Here is a 20,564-nt window from a genome sequence, read left to right as displayed (position 1 = left end):
CCTCAGACTCACCAAACCCATGCGCAACTTAGGTGTCAGGTTCAATCCCAAGCTTTCCTTTCTACTCCACATCCGTTCCCTGACCAGGACCGCTTTGTTACATCTCGGTCACGTTGCCCACCTCACTCCGTACCTCACAACCAACGCAGCCGAAACCCTCGTCCACACCTTTGTCACTTCCCGGATGGACTATTCTAATGCCCTCCTCGCTGGTCTTCCCAACTCCACCATACACAAAATCCAGTTAATTAAAAAATCCACTGCTTGGATATTCACCCACACAAAATTCCATGCCCCAAACATACCAGTCCTGACCAGGCTCCACTGGCTCCCAATTACTGAACTGATCGACTTCAAGATCCTCTCACTCGTTTTCAAATCCCTTCATGCCCTCACACCTCCCTAACTATCAGACCCGCTTACCCCCCACTCCACCACCCGATGCCTCCGCTCCGGTCTCCTATTTGTCCCTCGTGCGCTCAGTTCCATCAGTTCCACCATTCGGCCCGAAACTCTGTAACTCTCTCCCTCAATCCCCTCCGCCTTGCCCACTCCCTCCCCACCTTCAAATCCCACCAGAAGACCTTCCTTTTTGATCGTGCTTACAGTCACCTCCCCCTCCTTCTCCCCCTGGCTTGTTGTCAGACTATGTCACTGTCAAGTGCTCGAGGACCCTACCCCGAGTCAAGGGCGCTATACAAATGCAAGTTGTTGTTGTTATTTTTTGTAATATGTGGAGATCTATGTAACCATTCTGTAGTTGACAGAACTCAATTTGGGAAATAACGCCTTCCAACATGTTCCAGAGGTTTTGTTTCACATGATATCACTGCAGAAGCTCCAGTTGTATGGCAACTTGATTTCCGAAATAACCTCAGGCCTATTTGGTAAGTTTTTACAGCAGTGTTTATCATTTTGCAATTTCTATTAATTTTTCCTCCTCAAATTTTCCATCTTCTCTCCTGAAGTTGCTGGAAACCCCTTTGTCCAGCAGCAGCCACATTGACTGCCCTATCCCCCATTATCACCGCAAGCCCTGCTGGACCCAGACCCTGGGGGCCAAATTCTCCTCCCTCATCTGCATTTCCATTCTCCCTGCCAATCACTCCATTACCCCTTCCCGTCTCACACATTCCCCTTGCAACTGTCCCCTCCGCACCAGTCTACAAAATGTCTGCTCCCTCTGCAACAAAGCTTGGACCATCAATGACCTCATCGTTAATGAAAATATCAATATCATGGCCCTCACTGAAACCTGGATCATCCCAGGTAACACCTTCCCCCACACCACCTGGCTATACCTCTCACTATACCCCACATCCCAACTGCCGTGGTGGGCGGTGGTGTGGACCTCATCTCCAGGACATCACTTACTCTATCCCCTTACTGTTCTGACTCATTTCCCTTGTTCGAACACCTTACACTCTACCATCCCTCCAATCTTTCCCTCAAAATTCTCCTAATTTACCCTGCCCCCGAAAAACCTCCCCCACCTTCATTTCTGACATCTCCACCCTTTGAGCTTCCCTCTTCCTCCGTTCTGAACACCTCCTCATCCTCGGCGACTTCAACTTTCACTTCACCCCTTCCTGCTCCATCAGCTCGGATTTCTCTCTCCTCTCGTCTCACAACCTCTCCCTTCACATTCACTCTGCCACCCATGTTCATGGCCACCCACTCGACCTGGTGATTACCTAAGGACTCGGATATCACAATCATAGACAAAGTCATCTCTAATCACCATTTCATCTCCTTTAACTCCTCAATCCCTCTCCCCATCACCACCAAACCCATCTCTTACTGCCCCTGAAATGGAAAAAAATCTCCATGCTATCACTCTCCACTGCCCTGAAGTCATCAGAACTCCTCCCCCTCTCGCCTACCTCCAGCACTGACTTATCCTTCTCGCTCACTCTCTTCCACAACTCCCTCTCCACCACTCATGATACCCTTACGCCCCTTACCTCCCAAACCACTTCCTACTCACGAATCTTACCCTGTTATACCAGCCACCTTCGCTCCCTCAAGAGTCAGGTGTGGGCCTCTGATCGCATCTGGCTCAAGTCTGATCTAACAATCCAACGGCAGATCCGACTGAACTACATCAAAATGTACTGTTCTGCCCTTGCCTCTGTCAAATCGTCCTTCTACTCCAAGATAATCTTGGAGGCGAAGAACAACCCCAGGCTCCTATTCTCCACCACCAACCGGTTCCTCCGTCCACTCTCCCATTCCTTGCCCATTCTCTCCTCAAGCTCTGACTATGAGGAGATGCTGGAATCCCTCAAGTCCAAAATCGAATGGATCCATTCAGCTGCCTCCACTCTCCCAACTGCCACTCCCTCCCCATCTCCCCCCCACACTCCGACCCATACCCATCCCTCCCTCCACATTTTTGAACCTGTCTCCCCCTCCTCTCTCATCACCACCATATCCAGCATGAAACACACCATCTGTTCCCTTGATCCATCCCCACCCTTCTCCTCACCTCCCAGGTCCACCTCCTCGCCCCTCTACTCTCCGACACCATCAATCTCACTATTATCTGGCACGGTTCCCATCACTTTAAAAACAGCTATGATCACCCCCATCCTGAAAACTTTCCCTGAAACCATCCCTGCTTTCTAACAACCAGCTCATCTCCAACCTCCCTTTTCTTTCCAAGGTCCTTGAAAGAGACGTTGCTTTCCAGCTTCGCTCATTCCCCTCCTACCACTCCCTTCACGAGCCTCTCCAATTGGGTTTCCGTGCTGCTCACAGCACGGAAACTGCTCTGGTCAAGGTGACAAACGACATCCTGTCCATCTGTGACCAGGGCTCCCTTTGCCTCCTTGTCCTCCTCAACCTCTCTGCTATCTTCAACACCATGGACCACTCTATCCTCTATCCTCCTCCACCACCTCTGATCACCTCAATCTTCAAGATTCTGTCCTTGAATGGTTCAGGTCTTATCTCTCACACTGTCTCCAATTTGTCTCCCCGTAAACGGTTTCTCTTCCAGTCCCTGCACAGTTTTGTGTGGTATTCCTCAGGGCTCTGTCCTCGGTCCCCTCTTCAACCTCTACATGCTCCCCCTCGGTGACATCATCTGTGGGGTCAGCTTCCACATGTACACGAATGACACCCAACTCTTATCTCTCTGCCTCCACCCTCAATTCCAGGACAACTGACGTCCTGACAGACTGTCTGTCAGACATCAAGTCCTGGATGAAAGCCAACTTTCTACAGCTGAATGTCAGCAAGACTGACGCCTTCCTGATTGGCTCATGCTAGCGCCTCAGGACCTCAGGTACTGGCAACATCAGCATCCATGAATGCACACTCTGTCTTACCAAGCCAGTCAGGAACCCGGGCGTTTTGTTCAACCCTCAATTGTCTTTTCTCCCCCATATCCATGCCAAGGCCAGCTCTGCCTTCCCCCACCTCCACAACATTGCCCGACTCCGCCACTGCCTTACCCCTCAGGCTGCCGATACTCACATACATGTATTCGTCACCTCAAGGCTTGACTATGGAAACTCCCTCCTTGTCAGCCTCCCCAACTCTTCCCTCCACAAGCTGGATATCATCCAGAACTCTGCTCCCTCCGTTCAGCAGGCTCTGACCTACTCCAAGTCGCTTGCCCGACCCACCCTACCATCGGTGGCCAGGCTTTCAGCCTCTTTGCCCCCACCCTTTGGAACTCCATCCCACAATCCCTTCGCCTTTCTCCCTCTCTGGTATCTTTCAAGGCATGACTTAAGACCCACCTTTTCAACCTTGCCTTCAGCCGCCTTCCTACCTCTCTGCCCTCCCTCATCCCCACCGTGCCCCCCCACCCTCAGGTCCTGATCCCTGACTGTTCAGCGCCTTGGCACATCCTCTTGACGTGAAAGGTGCTTTACAAATGTAGTTTTGTTGTTGTACTTTTCTTAAGTATCCATGTGCAGCTGGCTTTACCTGCATAGAGAGGCCATAACATCCAAGCTTGATCCTAGTTTTGTGTGATGCATACCATTTACACCAGGAGTAGTAGAGAGAAATAAAGAGTGGAACATTACTTCCTTTGCTTTCTCCCTGAGGTGTGTCCAATCCCTTCTGCATTAGTCTCCATGAGATCATCCTTGCCAGGCTCTATCACCTTCCTATTCTCCAGTGGAATCTTCACTCTTACCAGCAAATGCCTCTACCACCTTGTCTTACACAACCTCTGCAATCTTCTACAATACTTCCCTCCCATGCACTTCCTCTATATTGTCACAATTGTCAGATACTGCTAGACTGCCTGACTGCATTAATCCAGAAAACATTTCCCAAATTCAAATACTCTGCCCAAATTGTGGTTCTGGGGTTCAGAGTAAGCATCGAACCTTTGATCTGTCACATCCCCACTTCCCTCGGCTTCCACCCTCAGCTCGGATACGCAGCCAGGATTGTCAAGGGCCTTGGGATGTCCTCTTGACGTGAAAAGCACCTATTATAAATGTAAACCTTTATTGTAATTTTTATTCTAGTATATGAGGGCATAAATCTGAAGGTCGAAAAGTGCCCCCTGAGCTAGAACTTTAAAACATGAAAAACATATGGGAGAGCAGAGTTTGGGTTGTTAACCTAAATTCACATGTTCCTACCAAACAAGCTGAGACCTGCTAACCTTTAGAGTCCATCCTTGCTCTCACTATCTTTTTTGTGTCTATATTGTGAATACTATTATGATTATCATTTCTCCCAACTTTCCTCTTTCATTCTTCCCTCGGGTTAAATACACTGTTCCAAACATCCTCTTCTCTGCCATCTCTAATTCCAAATAAATTTCAGCACACTACCTTTTTCTTCAGCTCATTGGTTACCAGGATCTCATGACAGGAACGCCTTACTTCCCTTCCTTTTATGGAATGCACATACAGTATTTTGAAAATCCGCATCTGGAGCCCCACACTATTTAACTTCTTGTGTATCTCTGTTACTCTTCAATTTCAGTAGTGTACTACACAGTTGATCTCGGCTCTTCACCTAGTCGCTAAATAAATAGAGATTTGGAAATGAATGATGTTCATACTCGTGCGAAAAGAACACAGATGTTTGAACTCTCTCAATAGCATTGCCACAACTGTTTACATTTATAGAACTACTTTCATGTTGGAATGTCAAAAATCACTTCACCCAACTGTCTGGGAACCTGTGGAGGGGCAGTGTATAGGTACTCTGGCCAAAAGGGCAGTTGAAGATAGTTCTTAAGGTGGGTTTTGAAGACAGAGAGGGAGGCAGCAATGTGGAAGGACTGGTAGATGGAGTTCCAGAGAGCGAGAGGCTGAAAGCTCCTCTGCTAATGGTGGGACAAATCGAGTAGGACACAAAATGCAGGCTGTTATTTGCTGAGCGTAGCGAGGGACCAGAATAGTAGACTCACGGAAGTAGTAGTGTGGGATATGACGGTGCAGGGATTTAAAAATGAAGTCACGGATTTTGAATTTGATTTGATAGGGGATTGCGAGCCAGTGAACTTGGTGAGGGTGGGGATGGTGGTTACAGAGTCTGGTGCGGGCAGACTTCTGAATTAGGAGGAGCTAGGAAGTCTGCTGAGCAGGGCTTTAGGGTAGATGATGAATATTACTTTTTGCCAATTAGAATTCAAACATTTTTGTATTTCAAAACAATTATATATGAAAACAATGTTTAATGATGGAAATTAATTTTTCTCAATTTGGAACAAATTGGAAACTTGTGAATGGTGATATTTATGAATTACAATTGGAAGCTGTGAAGCCCACTCCTGTTTTTTTTATTGGTTAGCGAGGTTAGGCCTGCTCACCCCCATTAGCCGAATTAAACCGAAATGTTCAATTTAGGGAATGAGGGTTGTCCCCACAGACGAGCTCCAATTACTCCATAAATTCTTCTAGGCTCCAAATTGTCAAAGGACAATGTGGACCTGAACCATGGCTTTGCGACCACCCAAGCAATTTAGGTGACCGGATCGCTCGGCCTGTGCCCAATGACCAAGTGTTCAAACGAGCTCTGCGTTCCAGTGTCTCCGCTTCCTCTTCGTGAGGACAGATCACACTCCTCAGATCAGAAGTACTGCATTCCAATCCCAAGGTCGCTTCTTGGCCTTTTGGCTAAGATCAAGTGTAGTAACTGTTCTTATCAGTTACACCTTGAGATAGCAAATACCAGAAAAGTTCTCCTGTTGAATTTCGCTTGTGAGATACAGTCATGACCAAATCTCACCCATAACTGGGACATTATGGGAAGGATTGAGCTCCTGGCAACAGCTATTTGACCCTCTGAAGCCTACGCATGTTTTACATCTGGCAGCTGGTGAATGCCTCAAAAGTAAAAGCACCTGCACAGAGTGCTCAGAATGAGCTTCCTGCATCAGCTCAGATTTAGGAAGCAGGAAGTGGTGATGCTGCAGCGCAGGCAGAGTCTGAACCCACTACTTGGCTCTAAAGTAAAGTTAAACTAAGCTAATTAAGAGAACGAGCAGTGAGCTGCTATTATTCCGAACTGAGTGCTGTACAGAAGCAGTGTGAGGAATGGCCTTTGATCAATATTGCCCTAACAGTCTGCAGCTTAGATGGGATGGGGAGAACAAAATCAAACCTTCATTTTTTCATTCCTTGGCATTATAAATTGTTGCTCAAGCTCACAACCCCCCCACCCCACACTATAAAATTATTTGGGCAGTTCATTTGTGAAGAGCATTTACTTTACAGCCAACATACTCTATATGCTTGTGTGAAAATTGTAATTGCACAAATATAGAAGAGCAGCTTGAGTAGCTTCATTATCAAAATGACACTCAACAGCAACTAAAGAGGCAAAAGGTGTGAAAAGAACTTGAATAAACGTGCTGCTAGGATGAACCTAAAATCAATTTCTTAAAACCAACCACGAGAGGGCAATACAATACAAAAGCTCACACTTGGAATCAGTGCCGTAAAATTTATTCTGTCTGTGCTAAAGAAGCAATGCTGAATTGAAGAATATTTGGTGTCTCAATTGTGCCTGTAGAGTAATGCTTATCCTAATCAATGTCAGTGAAAGATAGAACTTGCGTTAATACGTATCCTTGTAAGTGGCTCTGTATGCTTTGCAAACTACCCCTCCCTGACTCCTACATATGAGCTGACAGCATCAATCACAGTCTGAGCTTGTGGTTTGCACAGGTATGTGTATTCGTGCAGTAAGGAACGATGCTTTTGAGTTTTGAAGGAAGTTGGAGTGTGCAGTGTTTGCATACCCTTTCACTGGCCACACATTCTTAAATCTCCTTATTGATGAAATCTCTAGGGAGGGGAGTGTTTGTTGTGAGAGTGCAGCAGTCACTTTTTTTGAAAATATATATTTATTTATAAATATAATATTTAGTACAACAGAATTCCTAAATAGACACAACGTATAACATCTTTTGTTACAATATTTTCCTTTCTCCTGATACAAAAAACATTCTGTTTACTGCAAATAGGTTATACATTCCTTCACCGCAAATAGGTGTGCATAGTTTTTTGGGACGCTCCATTTAAAACAGTCGGGAGTCACTCCTGTGTACACTAGATCCATGTGTGCGCCCGCGCACACCCTGATAAGGTGCACTTGCCACTTTCAGAAGGAGCCCTGATGTGCACCGTACACGCACATGTTTACATGTGCATACATACATCTTCGGGACGTTCTTTGGTTATCTATCAATTACAATTGGAAACTGAAGCCCACTCATGTTTTTCTTATTGGTGAGCGAGGTTAGGACTGCTCACCCCCATTAGCCGAATTAGACCAAAACGTTCAATTTAGGGAATGAGGGTTGTCCCCGCAGACAAGCTCCAATTACCCCCTAAATTCTTCTATGCGCCAAATTGTCAAACGACAATGTGGACCTGAACCATGTCTTTATGACCACCCAAGCAAGTCGGGTGACCGGATCGCCCGGCCTGTGCCCAATGACCGAGTGTTCAAGCTAGCTCTGCGTTCCTGTATGAATAATAGTTTGAATATTTTTAGTGGTAATGCTACATTGATTTATTAGTTTCAATTTTTCTCTCTTCTGAAAGGTGTTGACATGCTGGGTCAGAGAAAGGAGACATGTGGAAAAGAAAATCAGTATTGGATCATCACAATCGGCTCTTATTTTCTAAGTTAATTTGGATATGACTCCTTTCTTTCTCATGTTTTTGATTTATTAGTTTTGAGAAAGAATTTCTGCCTACATTCTTTCCTTCATTTTCTTTTCTAAGGTTTCTTTGGGCAATGTAGCATACATTGAATGATGTGCTCTCATGCTAGAGGCACTCTGAAGCAGTGAGGTTCATGCTTTAAGTAAAATTTCCTTTGCTCCTTGTAAGAAACAGCTTCTGTTTCGCTCAACAATGTGGCTAAGATTGAGAATTTAGCAGAGTATTCGTGTGTTTTCCCTCTACAGAGGCCTTTTAAAGTTTTTTCTTTATAGAAAATACATCTTTTCTGTCTTTTTTTCAAGGTTTGGAAAACCTAGTTTTCTTGAACCTCAGTCAGAACCAGCTAAGATCTTTACCTGAAGAAATATACAGGTAAATGGAGTAACTGAACCATTACAGTAAAAATATGCATTCTCTTTCTGCAGATGAGGTGTGCATCAAGGTACAGATTATGTTCATAGAAAAAGCAGGAAGTGAAATAGAGAACAAAATATCTGAATACAATGCCAAACCATTTAAAAAAAAATTCTTATTAAACATATGTTCAATGGGTCTCTGTTCCTGGTCCTCTCCAGTTTAATATTTCCATGCTCCTGGCAGGCACGGGGGTTAACTTCCACAAATATGCGGATAACATGCAATCATATCTCTCTGCCTCCACCCTCGACTCCAGGATCACTGTGGTCCTGACGGATTGTCTGTCAAACATCAAGTCCTGGATGAGAACTAACTTTCTCCAGTTCAATGTTGACAAGACGAAGGTCTTCTTGCTAGGCTCCCATCAGCCCCTCCACACCTCAGGCGTTGACAACAACAAATTACGTTTGTATAGCTCCATTCACATCAGAAGGATATCATACAAATATACAAATATAATTTATTGATGGCATCACTATTCATGGATGCACTCTCCACTCTTCATTGAGGCAAGTACGGCTTCACTAGCTCCCCATCCCTCAGAGGATTGAGTTTAAGATCCTCATATTCACTTTCAAAGCCCTCACAGTATTGCTCCCTATCTATTAGATCAACTAACAACTTACTAACCTGTCCACTCCCTCCACTTGGCTTGAAGTGTATAGCTTTGGAATCTGTTATGGGTCTAAAAATGTGTGAAGCACATGTAAAGGAATATCAATTTTCTTGTTGATAATTGTTGCAAAAATGTTAGCGCTCTGTTTAAATACATACATCATATATCAAAAATAGTGAAATCTGTTGAGATCAAATTCAACAACAACAAGATTTCATTTATTGAGCGCCTTTCACGTCAGGATGACGTCCCAAGGCGCTGGACAATTGGGTCGGGACTTGAGCAGGGAGGAAATGGTCAGGGTGAGGGGAGGGAAGGGAGGGAGCGAGGAGGGGGTAGAGAGTCGAGAGGGGAGCTGAAGGCTCGGTCAAAGAGAAAGGTCTTGAGACCGGCCTTGAAGGAGGAAAGGGAGGAGGCGGCGAAGGCACTGGGGGATGGAGTTCCAGAGCCTCGGGCCTGAGAGGCTGAAGGCCCGGCCACCGATGGTAGGGCGTTTGGGGCGGGGGATGTGGAGCAGACTGGAGCCAGAGGAACGGAGGGTACGGGCGGGTAGGTAGGTGGATAGTAGGTCGGAGAGGTAGGAGGGAGCAAGGCCATGAATGGCCTTGTAGGTGAGGATGAGGATCTTGAATTCGATCCTCTGGGGGATGGGGAGCCAGTGGAGGCGAGCGAGGGTGGGAGTGATGTGGTCCGAAGCCTGGTGCGGGACAGTACACGAGCTGCAGAGTTCTGAATGACCTGCAGCTTGTGGAGGGAGGTGCCGGGAAGGCCGGCGAGGAGAGAGTTCCCATAGTCCAGCCTTGAGGTGATAAAGGCGTGGACCAGAGTTTCAGCAGCGTGAGGGGTGAGGTAGTGCCGTAGTCTGGCGATGTTCCGGAGGTGATGGAAGGCGGTGCCAGTTGTGGCGCAGATATGAGGAAGAAAGGACAACTCAGGGTTGAACAGAACCCCGAGGTTCCTGACCGGCTTTGAGAGGTGGAGAGTGCAGCCTTGGATGCTGATGGTGTCAGCGCCTGAGGTGCGGAGGCACTGACGTGAGCCAATCAGGAGGGCCTCAGTTTTGCGCACATTGAGCTGAAGAAAGTTGTCTCTCGTCCAGGACTCGATGTCAGACAGGCAGACTGTCAGGACATCGGTGGTCGTGGAGTTGAGGGTAGAGGAGGAAAGGTAGAGTTGGGTGTCATCCACATCCGCAAAATTCATTTGTAGATCGCATTTTTACTGGCATTTAGGTTCTGAACGGATGAGGATTCTATTGTTCTGAACTAGGTAATATACTTAATAAATGTAAAAGTTATTTATTTTTCAGGTTGGCAAGGCTTGAGTATCTCAATGTGAGCAACAATGAACTGGAAAGCATTCCAGTGAAACTCTGCCTGCTGCAACAGCTCCGTGAGCTCCATTTAGCATACAATAAAATAAAATCATTTCCACCAGAGATTAAATATTTGACTAACCTAAGGAAGCTGTGTGTTCCAAGAAACCAGCTTGAGGACCTTCCAGAAGTAAGTTATTTTGATAAATCATTTTCCCCACATACAACTTAAAATAATGTACAAAGGAAGATCTGCTAGATATTTGCCATCCAAATAATACCAAGGATGAGCAAATAATTTTAGGCTGGACACAGAAGAACATGTTCACTAAAAAAGGATTGGAAGTCTCTAAGGATTTCTATTTTTTTTGATCAGCTGGGAATGCAGAAACCACACATGCCAAGGTTCCCTTTGCCTGAAATTGAGTGCTCACTCTGTTCCCAGTGGGTCACACCTGGGTTACCTAATTGTGAAATTTATGAGGCACAAATTGACAAGAGTTAAAACTTGGGGCCTCAGGGTGTGTATTGGGAGTTTAACCGCTCAACTGATTAAGTTTAACTGGGAAAAACTATACAGCTTGTTATTGCAAACTCTGTTTATCCAGCCAGGAACCCCCTCGCTGTTAGGGCTTTGGCTTGGAGGGTTAACGGGAATCGACTATTCGTCCCCTCAAGTTCTGTTGCCACGTGGTTAGAGACACTACTCCGCATGAACAGCGCTATATAAATGCAAATTGTTGTTGATGAGCCAGGCTGCCATCAGACTACCTTGGAGAGCAGCGGGCGTGCCTAGCTCTTTGAATCAGGAGTGCAACCTGCTGCTGGGAGTTTAGCCCTGGCTGCAATTGGTAAAGAAAACTTTTGCATAGATAGTTTAAATTTGTTGTGAGAGAGTTAGAACTATATTATTATAATTACTTTTGACATCAGTGTTACTGTGATGTGATGTTGAAAGATTTGTGGTGATATGGACAATGAATTTAAACAATAATATTCCTACATATGATAGTCATTTCACCCACAAAATACAGTCAAATCCCTTTTCAGTGTATTCTGTAAAGCGCTTTGAGATGTCTCAATGACATGATAAGGCACTCTATCTAAACAACAATTATTATTAAGTCTTTCAAATTGTGAGGATAAGTCAAAGTGCTTCACATTTACTGTAAAGTGTAGTAATTGTATTTTTGTTGGCAAACACGGCAGCCAGTTAGAGCACAGTAATGTCCCACAAACAGCCATGACGTGAATAAATTTTAAAAAATGAAATGTCCTTGAAAGTAGGTACTCTAAAAGTGCGCAGCGTATGTAACACCTTGCACTGCGTCTCTACCTTACAGTACCTGGCCAGGGCGAGGGCTAACCTCCTTTTCCTGCAGGAATGCATGATAATGGACTCCAGCAGCTACAGGGCTTGGGCTAAGTGGTGGACGCCCTAAGGACCCTCAGTGTGGTCCGGGGGAAATGACCGCCACAGCTCTGGGGTGGCTGTGCTGCTGCAGGGGGAATTGTCACCCTTACTGAGCGCAGAGAAGTGGTGGTTGGGAGACTCCCAGTAATAGACAAAATGTACAGAGATGCTCCTCTTAGATTGATCAATGTTTACCCCCCACAACAGGTTATAATAATAATACTCCTTGCATTTGATGTAGCGCTTTTCACGTCTTCTCGTCGTCTCAAAGCGCTTCACAGAATACACTGTAAAGTGAATTGCCTGTATATTTGTGGGCGAAATGCGGCAGCCAATTGCGCACAACAGTGTCCCACAAACAGTCGTGGATTGAAATGACCAATTTATTATTTTTTTGAGGGATTATTATCAGGTGTGTGGAGTAAGAAAACTTGCCTAAGGTTTCATCCTGCCGGGAATCGAACCCAGGTCTCTCGCTTGCAAAGTGAGTGCTCTAACCACTGAGCTACAGGACTCCAGGTTAGAGTACCAGGTCCTTTTGCAGTTGCTCCCACCACTGTTGGTCACGTCCAGGCTGGTCATCCTAGGAGGGGATTTCAACTGCATCCTAGAAGCAAACGGACAATCCACCAAGTCCAACGGGGAGCTACGTCCAAGCCCCTCTGGAATGTGGAGAAGGGTGCCAAGCTGAGCGATATCTTTAGAACCACGGCAAACGGGACTCGGGTACAATACACTTACTCCAACCCAAACGGGTCGATCCACTTGAGAATAAATTTCCTCTTTTCGAAAGACCTCTTGGTTAGGGACAAAGATATCCAGCCTGTGTTCTTCTCTGACCACCGCCTGCTGTTAGCTGACCTGCACATGCAGGAAGGCCGCAGGATGGGCAAGGGAAAGTGGAAATTGAACATAAAGCTGCTGGCCGCAGAGAATGTAGAGGAGTTGCGGAAAGAGTATCAAGGATGGAAATCCTTGAGGGATTTCTGCGACTCCTACGCAGAACGGTGGGACATGGTAAGGTCCATGTGAAGCAATTCTTCATCAGCAAGGGTGTGAGGGTAGCCAAGACCAGAAAGAAGGTCATCTCCCGGCTACAGACCAAAATGCAGAACCTCCTGCGACAACAGGCTGAGGAACTGATGTCAGAAAGGAACTCAAGGAAGTGAAGAATCAGCAAACTACGCACTTTGATGCCGAGGCCTCCAGGATTATCTTCCGATCCAGGGGCGCATGATAGAACAGGGCAAGACATGCTCATGTTTTTTCTTTCAGAAAGCAAACAGAGCCAGCTCTGTTATTGCTGGGCTGAGGGATAAAATGGGTTTGGTGCACGTGAATAAGGCCGGTATGCTGAGGATCGCTAGATTCTTTTATGCTGATCTGTACTGAGAGAACCCACAGAGAGCACAGACTCCCGTAATTTCCTGTCTGCCCTTACCGAGGTGCTGGATGAGGAAAGCCGGGAGCCTCTCTCACTAGACGAACTGACCAGGGCCATCAAAGCCCTCCAGACCGGTAAGATCCCCGGAGGCGTTAGCCTCCCGGTGAAGCTCTACTCGGTTCCATGGGACATGATGGGCCCGGACCTGCTGAAGGCCTACAACAACATGCTGCTAGCAGGGACCATGGCAGAGTCTACGAGGAAAGGCAGTCTCCCTGCCTTACAATCAAAAGGAGCAGAAGGAGGAGATAAAGAATTGCTGACCAATCTTGCTCCTGAATGTGGACAGTAAGATCCTTGCAAAGGTGATCTCTGAGAGGATAAAGATTGTCCTCGGGTGAGTAATACACCCAGACCAGACCTGTACGGTTCAGGGCTGAAGGATCTCGGAAAGCCTTGCTCTGCTCAGGATACCATCGCCTACATGCCGGACAGGGGGGTGAAGGCCTGCCTGATCAGTCTTGATCAGGAGAAAGCCTTTGACAGGGTATCTCACAGCTACATAGATGAGGTACTCTCCAAAATGGGTTTTGGGGAGGGAATACACAAGTGGATCCGACTGCTCTACACAGACATCTGTAGCGCAGTCACAGTCAACGGGTACGAGACTGAGCTGATTCCCATCAGGTTGGGAGTAAGGCAGGGCTGTCCTCTATCCCCCACTCTGTTTGTCTGCATAGGCCATCAGGAGGGACAAGAGCATCAGAGGTGTCACAATCCTGGGCAGCCACTGCACACAAGCCAAGGCCTCCCTGTATATGGACGATGTCACCGTCTTTTGCACAACCAAAAATCGGTCTCGAGCTGCTAGGCATCTGTGATCAGTTTAACAAGCCTCGGGAGCCAAGGTCATCGCCAGACAAGCGAGGCGATGTATTTTGGAGACTGGAAAGAACGCAGTCTCATACCTTTTGTGGTGAAGCCAGACTACATCGAGGTCCTCGGCATTTAGTTCAGAGCTGCCGGGGCGTGCCACAAACACTGTGAGGAGTGTCTAGGCCGTAGTGAGGAAGAAACTGGTGATGTGGCACCAGCGCTCACTGTCCATCACTGGAAAAATCTGGTGATAACGTGTGAGGCCCTCTTGGTGTTACTGTACGTGGCCCAGGGCTGGTGTTTGACCAGGAACAACACCACTGCAGTCACCAGAGGTCTTCCAACTGATCTGGGTTCCAAGATGGATTGTGTCCGCAGAGACACGATGCACAAAACCCCGGAAAAGGGGGGAAAAGGAGTCCCTAAGTAGCCCTGAACCTCATGGCCACCTTTGTGTGGCTACCTGAGGCTGTGCCTGGAGCCCCGCTACTTGGGCAACAAATGCCGCTACGTGCTGTGCTTCTATCTGAATCCGGTGCTAAGAAGGGTGGGTCTGGCAGAACCACCTCGAAACATTCCACACAGTTGGCCGGATGCCAAACCACCTATCCTATGTTGAGAAATTCCTGAAGATCACCATCCCAGACCCCCGTGCAATAGCCAAGTGGCCCACATGACAGGTAATCAAAACAGTTCGAAAGGGGGAGAGTGCAGACCCGATTGGGAGGTACCCTAAGGGGACAGCCAGCTACGTCTGGCAAAATGCCTTGTTACCGTCCCTGATCAGCAAGCATCAGGACATGGCCTGGGTGGCGACAAAAGGGGTCCACCGCCTCAGGGCCTTCATGCACGATCAGGGTCTGGGCCAGTCAGCACTGCCCTTGGCCTGGCTGCAGAGGCTAGGAGACCAGGGACCACTTCTTCCTGGAGTGTTGTTTCGCAAAGGCGGTTTGGATATAGATGGAATGGATTCTCTCGCGGTTCGTCCACTCCAACACAACCCGCTCGGGGCGCACCCACTGGGTAGCCCATGAGCGCACCCAAAACTGACTGAAGTAAGGGTACGGAAGGATGCTCAAGATATAACCAAAGACTGTCCCAAAAATGTATGTATTGTAAACATGTGCGTGGTACGGTGCACATCAGGGCACCTTCCGAAAGCGGCAAGCGCGCCTTATCAGGGTGGATGCAGGCGCGCACATGGATGTGGTGTACACGGGCGATTCTCGACTGTGTTAAAGGGAGCGTTCCAAAAAATGTGTGCATGACCTGTGTGCGGAGAAAGAATGTACCGTAAACAACGAAATGTGTTTTGTAATGGGAGAAAAGGAAAAAAATTGTAACAAAATATTGTTGTATTTTGTTTTGGATTACCTTTGTACTAAATATTATATTTGTAAATTTATTTGGGGACCAGGACACCAGGGGAAACTCCATCCTCTTTCACATAGATTTTAACATCCACCTAAACAGGCAGATGGAAATTTTGTTTAAACAGCACCTCTTGTATTGGAGTGTCAGCCTAGACAATGCGAGTTCAAATTCCCGATGGACTTCTACCCACAGCCTTCCGAACCAGGCTGAAATGCAAGTTAACACTTCAGTGTTGTAGTAAATTCAAGACATGCAGAATTTACAGTTCATTTGAACAATGAACAAAGCTAAATTTGACTGTAAAAAAGATTCTTATTCTATTCAATAAAAACAATTTCAGTAAACTGCAGCGAAAAGAGATTAATAATACAGCATATGACAAATAGGCTATGAGAGCTTCAATTTTAGTGATAACAACATAAAAATAACTTGCATTCATATTGCATGTAGAATAATGTCTCATAGCACCTTACAAGGGTGAGGTGGCAACACATTAAAAAAAACTTTATTTTTAAACAAAAAAATAGAAAAAAGTACAACTGCTTCAACAAGCTTTTGTAATTTTGATCTTGAATTGTGATGCATATTGTGTTAGTTTTGGTATTGAATGGCTGCACCATTGTTCAGTTAAATAGCTTGCCTCCCAAAAGGTTTGATGCATGTTGCTGTTAATTAAAGATTCTTTTATGTGCCATGTTTACAAATCACGAGTTTTGCGCATTCCAAATGCCGAAAATTTGATGGGTTAAACAGGAAACAAACAGATGCACATTTCCCCCTTTGTAGAGCAATTTGGCAGCTTTTGCCACTCCAAGCAAGGTATAATTTTAACTGCACTAGATTGTGGCCAAGCCACTAGACGCAACGGCAGAATGTTGGTTTCAAGAGAGGGCAGCAACTAATCTTGCCTGAGGCTTAGCTCTAATTGTGGTTACTGTGCTTAGTTAGCGAGTCAATATGCTCTGCATTTCAGTGACAACGTGTACAACTATGAAATGTATTGATATAGTCCAAGCTCTGCCTTCATTATGCAGGGTTAATATTATGGTTCCATATGCATGAAGAGTGGAGCCACTGACAGCCATGCAGCTGGAAGTTTAAATATAGTTTAAATATAGCAGTTTAAATGATTTAAATATAGTTTAAATATAGCAGTTCTTTTCTAGCCTAGAGAGCATGGTCAATGTAACAAAACTATCAGTAGATAGTTTAGTGAGATTTACACCCAATGGGTGCGGTATATTTTCCTGTTCCAATGCTGTTTTCTTTGTTTGTGGAGTCCTGTAGCTCAGTGGTTAGAGCACTTGCCTTGCAAGCGAGAGACCTGGGTTCGATTCCCAGCAGGGCAAAACGTTGGGCAAGTCTCCTTACTCCACTCGCCTCTGTTTACTTAGCAGTAAGTAGGAACCCAGTTGTAAGTTTATTGGTGGATCACTTATCCGTGGGTAATAATTCCTATAAAGAAAAGTTGCTCGATCCGCGACGGTTTGTGGGACACTGCTGTGCGCAATTGGCTGCTGTGTTTCGCCCACAAAATATACAGTCAATTAACTTTACAATATATTTTGTGAAGCACTTTGAGACAACTTTGAAAATGTGATAAGGCACTATGTCAAATGCAAAGATTATTATAGCGAAGGTGATGGCTTTTAATGAAAATAATCAAAATAAATCTTACCATTTTTCTGTTTTGTCAGAAACTTTGCTTTTTAAGGAAACTGAAATTGCTTGATGTGGCTGGAAATCATTTGCACATTTTCCCATCAAGGGTAAGTGCATTGCTTTGAATGTACAATTTGAGTATACATTGCAATTAAAATAGAATAATTGATTAAATTATTCATTGGTCTCTGTGATACGTAATACGTTTCCTCCTCCAATGTTCTCCCAATGTCTAATAAATGAATGAGTGTGAGTCACTTCCTGGTACTCCCTCCCTTTATCCCTCTGCTCAGCCCCTCACTGACTTTAAATCCTGCCTAAAAAAATCTACCTCTTTGACCCAACCTATTGTCATGTATCCTATTCAAATACCCCCTTCCCTCCAATCTTTCTTGGCATCTAAGTACATCTTTGTGAAGTGCTCTGCAATGTCATCCTCCATAAAGGACACAATATAAATGCAAGTTTTTTTGGTTAGGGTGACCATACAGTCCTTCCCTATCCCCTTTGGCTTCCATACCCAGCTTGGATGCCAGGTCAGTGACGTTATTACTTTGAGACATCCTCCCGACATGAAAGATGCTATGTAAATTGTATTGTTGTAGTAATTTGCTCAAATGGCCGTTTATCGTGTGAAGGACTAGATGGGGAATAAATTGTCTGATGGTGTTGGTCATCCAAATTGGTAGAATTTTCTCCAATGCACCACATTATATTTTTTAACGATTATATGCACAATGTATAGGACAAAGCCACTACCACTCACATACTGACATTAACCTTTTGTGTTTTTAAATGTAAAGTTGATGGATCTTCCACTGGCAGAACTCTACTTTGAACAGAATCCATTGCTGACAAAACATTTTGTTGTAACTGTACAACAGGAAGAAGTTTTAAGGCTTAAGGTAACATTAGATTACTCTAGATAATTCTACAAAGCAGCATTCACAGCACGGAAGTGGAGTCCCTTTTTTGTTGATCAAGTTAAAACTATATTGTAAGACTCTTCCCTCACCTCCAGAGAGAAATGCTCTAACCTGTCCAATTATTTTGATAGCTGTATCCACTCACCCAGCGTACCATGTTAGTATATGCACACTGCACTTTATTGTTATGATATCATTCCTGTAGTATGGTGTCCAGAACTACAGAATGTGATCTGACCAACGTTTTATATCAATTTAACATTACATCCCTATTTTTATAACTATTCCTTTAGATATAAAGTATTTTTGTAACTCTATTCCTTTGCATTCCTTGCTTTGTCCACCTGTGCTGCTATTTTTTGTGTTGTGAATCTGAATCCTTAGATCCCTACACCTCGTAGGTTCTTATCATCTAGGACAGTGGTGGCCATCAGGAAGCCTGCATAGTTTTATTTTTTATTATTCTTGCTTATCTCTCTTATTTGTCTGCATATTTCTTCTGTTTCTTTTCCACTCTTGGGTGGTCTGTAGTACACACTTAATACAATGATTGTTTCTTTATTAGATTTTATCTCTATCCAAATGGATTCTGACTTTACCCCTTCCTTATTTATATCCCTTTTTTCCAATGTATTATAATAATCCTTGCATTTTTATATAGTGCCTTATCAAGTCTTCAAGACATCTCAAAGCGCTTCACATAATATACTGTAAAGTGAATTGACTGTTATGATGTCTCTTATCAACACAGGTTTTAAACACATTTGCTTAGAATATGGGTTGATATTTTATTTTACAAAAGAACTGCTTGTAAGCAAAATAGAAGTGCACGGTATTAAAGGGACAGTGGCAGCATGGATACAGAACTGGCTGGAAGACGGAAAGCAGAGAGTGGTGGTGAAAGGTTGTTTTTCTGACTGGAGGGAAGTGTGCAGTGGTGTCCCTCAGGAGTCACTATTGGGACCACTGCTCTTTTTGATCTATGTAAGTGACCTGGACTTGGGTATAGGGAGTACAATTTCCAAGTTTGCAGATGATACTAAGCTAAGAAAAGTAGTAAACGTGAAGAGGATAGTATCAGACTGCAAGGGGACATAGACAGACTGGTAAAATGGGCAGAAACGTGGCAGATGAAGTTTAATGCGGAGAAATGCAAAGTAATGCTTTGTGGGAGGACGATTGAGGAGAGGCAATATAAGCTGATGACAGAATCTTAAAGGGGGTGAAGGAACAGAGAGACCTGAGGGCTCATATAAATAAATATTTGAAGGTGGCAGGACAGGTAGATAAAGCTATTAAAAAAGCATACAGGATACTTGGCTTTATAAATAGGGGCATAGAATACAAAAGTCAGGAAGTTATGATGAACCTTTATAAAACACTGGTTAGACATCAGTTAGAATACTGTGTTCAGTTCTGGGCACCACATTTTAGGAAGGATGTCAAGGCATTGGAGAGGGTGCAAAGGAGATTTACCAGGATGGTACCAGGAATGAGGGAAAACAACAACAACAACAAGATTCCATTTATAAAGCGCCTTTCACGTCAGGAGGACGTCCCAAGGCGCTGCACAGTTGGGTCATGACCCGAGCAGGGGGGAAATGGTCAGGGTGAGGGGAGGGAAGGGAGGGAGCGAGGAGGGGGGAAATGGTCAGGGTGAGGGGAGGGAAGGGAGGGAGCGAGGAGGGGGAAGAGAGTCGAGAGGGGAGCTGAAGGCTCGGTCAAAGAGAAAGGTTTTGAGACCGGCCTTGAAGGAGGAAAGGGAGGAAGCGGCGAAGGCACTGGGGGATGGAGTTCCAGAGCCTCGGGGCTGAGAGGCTGAAGGCCCGACCACCGATGGTAGGGCGGTTGGGGCGGGGGACGTGGAGCAGACCGGAGCCAGAGGAACGGAGGGTACGGGCAGGTAGGTAGGGGGATAGTAGGTTGGAGAGGTAGGAGGGAGCAAGGCCGTGAATGGCCTTGTAGGTGAGGATGAGGATCTTGAAATCAATCCTCTGGGGGATGGGGAGCCAGTGGAGGCGAGCGAGGGTGGGAGTGATGTGGTCCCGAAGCCTGGTGCGGGACAGTACACGAGCTGCAGAGTTCTGAATGACCTGCAGCTTGTGGAGGGAGGTGGCGGGAAGGCCGGCGAGGAGAGAGTTCCCATAGTCCAGCCTTGAGGTGACAAAGGCGTGAACCAGGGTTTCAGCAGCGTGAGGGGTGAGGTAGTGCCGTAGTCTGGCGATGTTCCGGAGGTGATGGAAGGCGGTGCCAGTTGTGGTGCGGATGTGAGGGAGAAAGGACAGCTCAGGGTCGAACAAAACGCCGAGGTTCCTGACTGGCTTTGAGAGGTGGAGAGTGCAGCCTTGGATGCTGATGGTGTCAGCGCCTGAGGTGCGGAGGCGCTGACGTGAGCCAATCAGGAGGGCCTCGGTTTTTCGCACG

The 20,564-nt window shown here is 45.8% G+C and overlaps 1 protein-coding gene, 1 non-coding gene and 1 pseudogene across 2 annotated transcripts in view; all 3 read left to right on the top strand.

Annotated features, from left to right (window-relative positions):
• lrrc69 (leucine rich repeat containing 69) overlaps positions 1–20,564 on the top strand; it is a 34,158-nt gene that overhangs the window by 2,306 nt on the left and 11,288 nt on the right. The window contains exons 2-6 of the mRNA XM_042347006.1: positions 761–887; positions 8,459–8,528; positions 10,499–10,694; positions 17,250–17,321; positions 18,018–18,119. Coding sequence (XP_042202940.1) covers positions 761–887; positions 8,459–8,528; positions 10,499–10,694; positions 17,250–17,321; positions 18,018–18,119 — 567 coding nt within the window. The remainder of the gene's footprint in view (positions 1–760; positions 888–8,458; positions 8,529–10,498; positions 10,695–17,249; positions 17,322–18,017; positions 18,120–20,564) is intronic.
• LOC121848168 lies at positions 6,079–6,215 on the top strand (annotated as a pseudogene).
• Positions 16,830–16,901, top strand: trnaa-ugc. Its single transcript has one exon. It is a non-coding gene; the product is annotated as a tRNA-Ala (tRNA).

This window comes from Callorhinchus milii, unplaced genomic scaffold, assembly GCF_018977255.1.
Source record: "Callorhinchus milii isolate IMCB2004 unplaced genomic scaffold, IMCB_Cmil_1.0 Scaffold2, whole genome shotgun sequence".
Taxonomy (NCBI): Eukaryota; Metazoa; Chordata; class Chondrichthyes; order Chimaeriformes; family Callorhinchidae; genus Callorhinchus; species Callorhinchus milii.
Note: the sequence above shows the minus strand (reverse complement) of the source record. Positions and strands in the feature narration are given on the sequence as shown.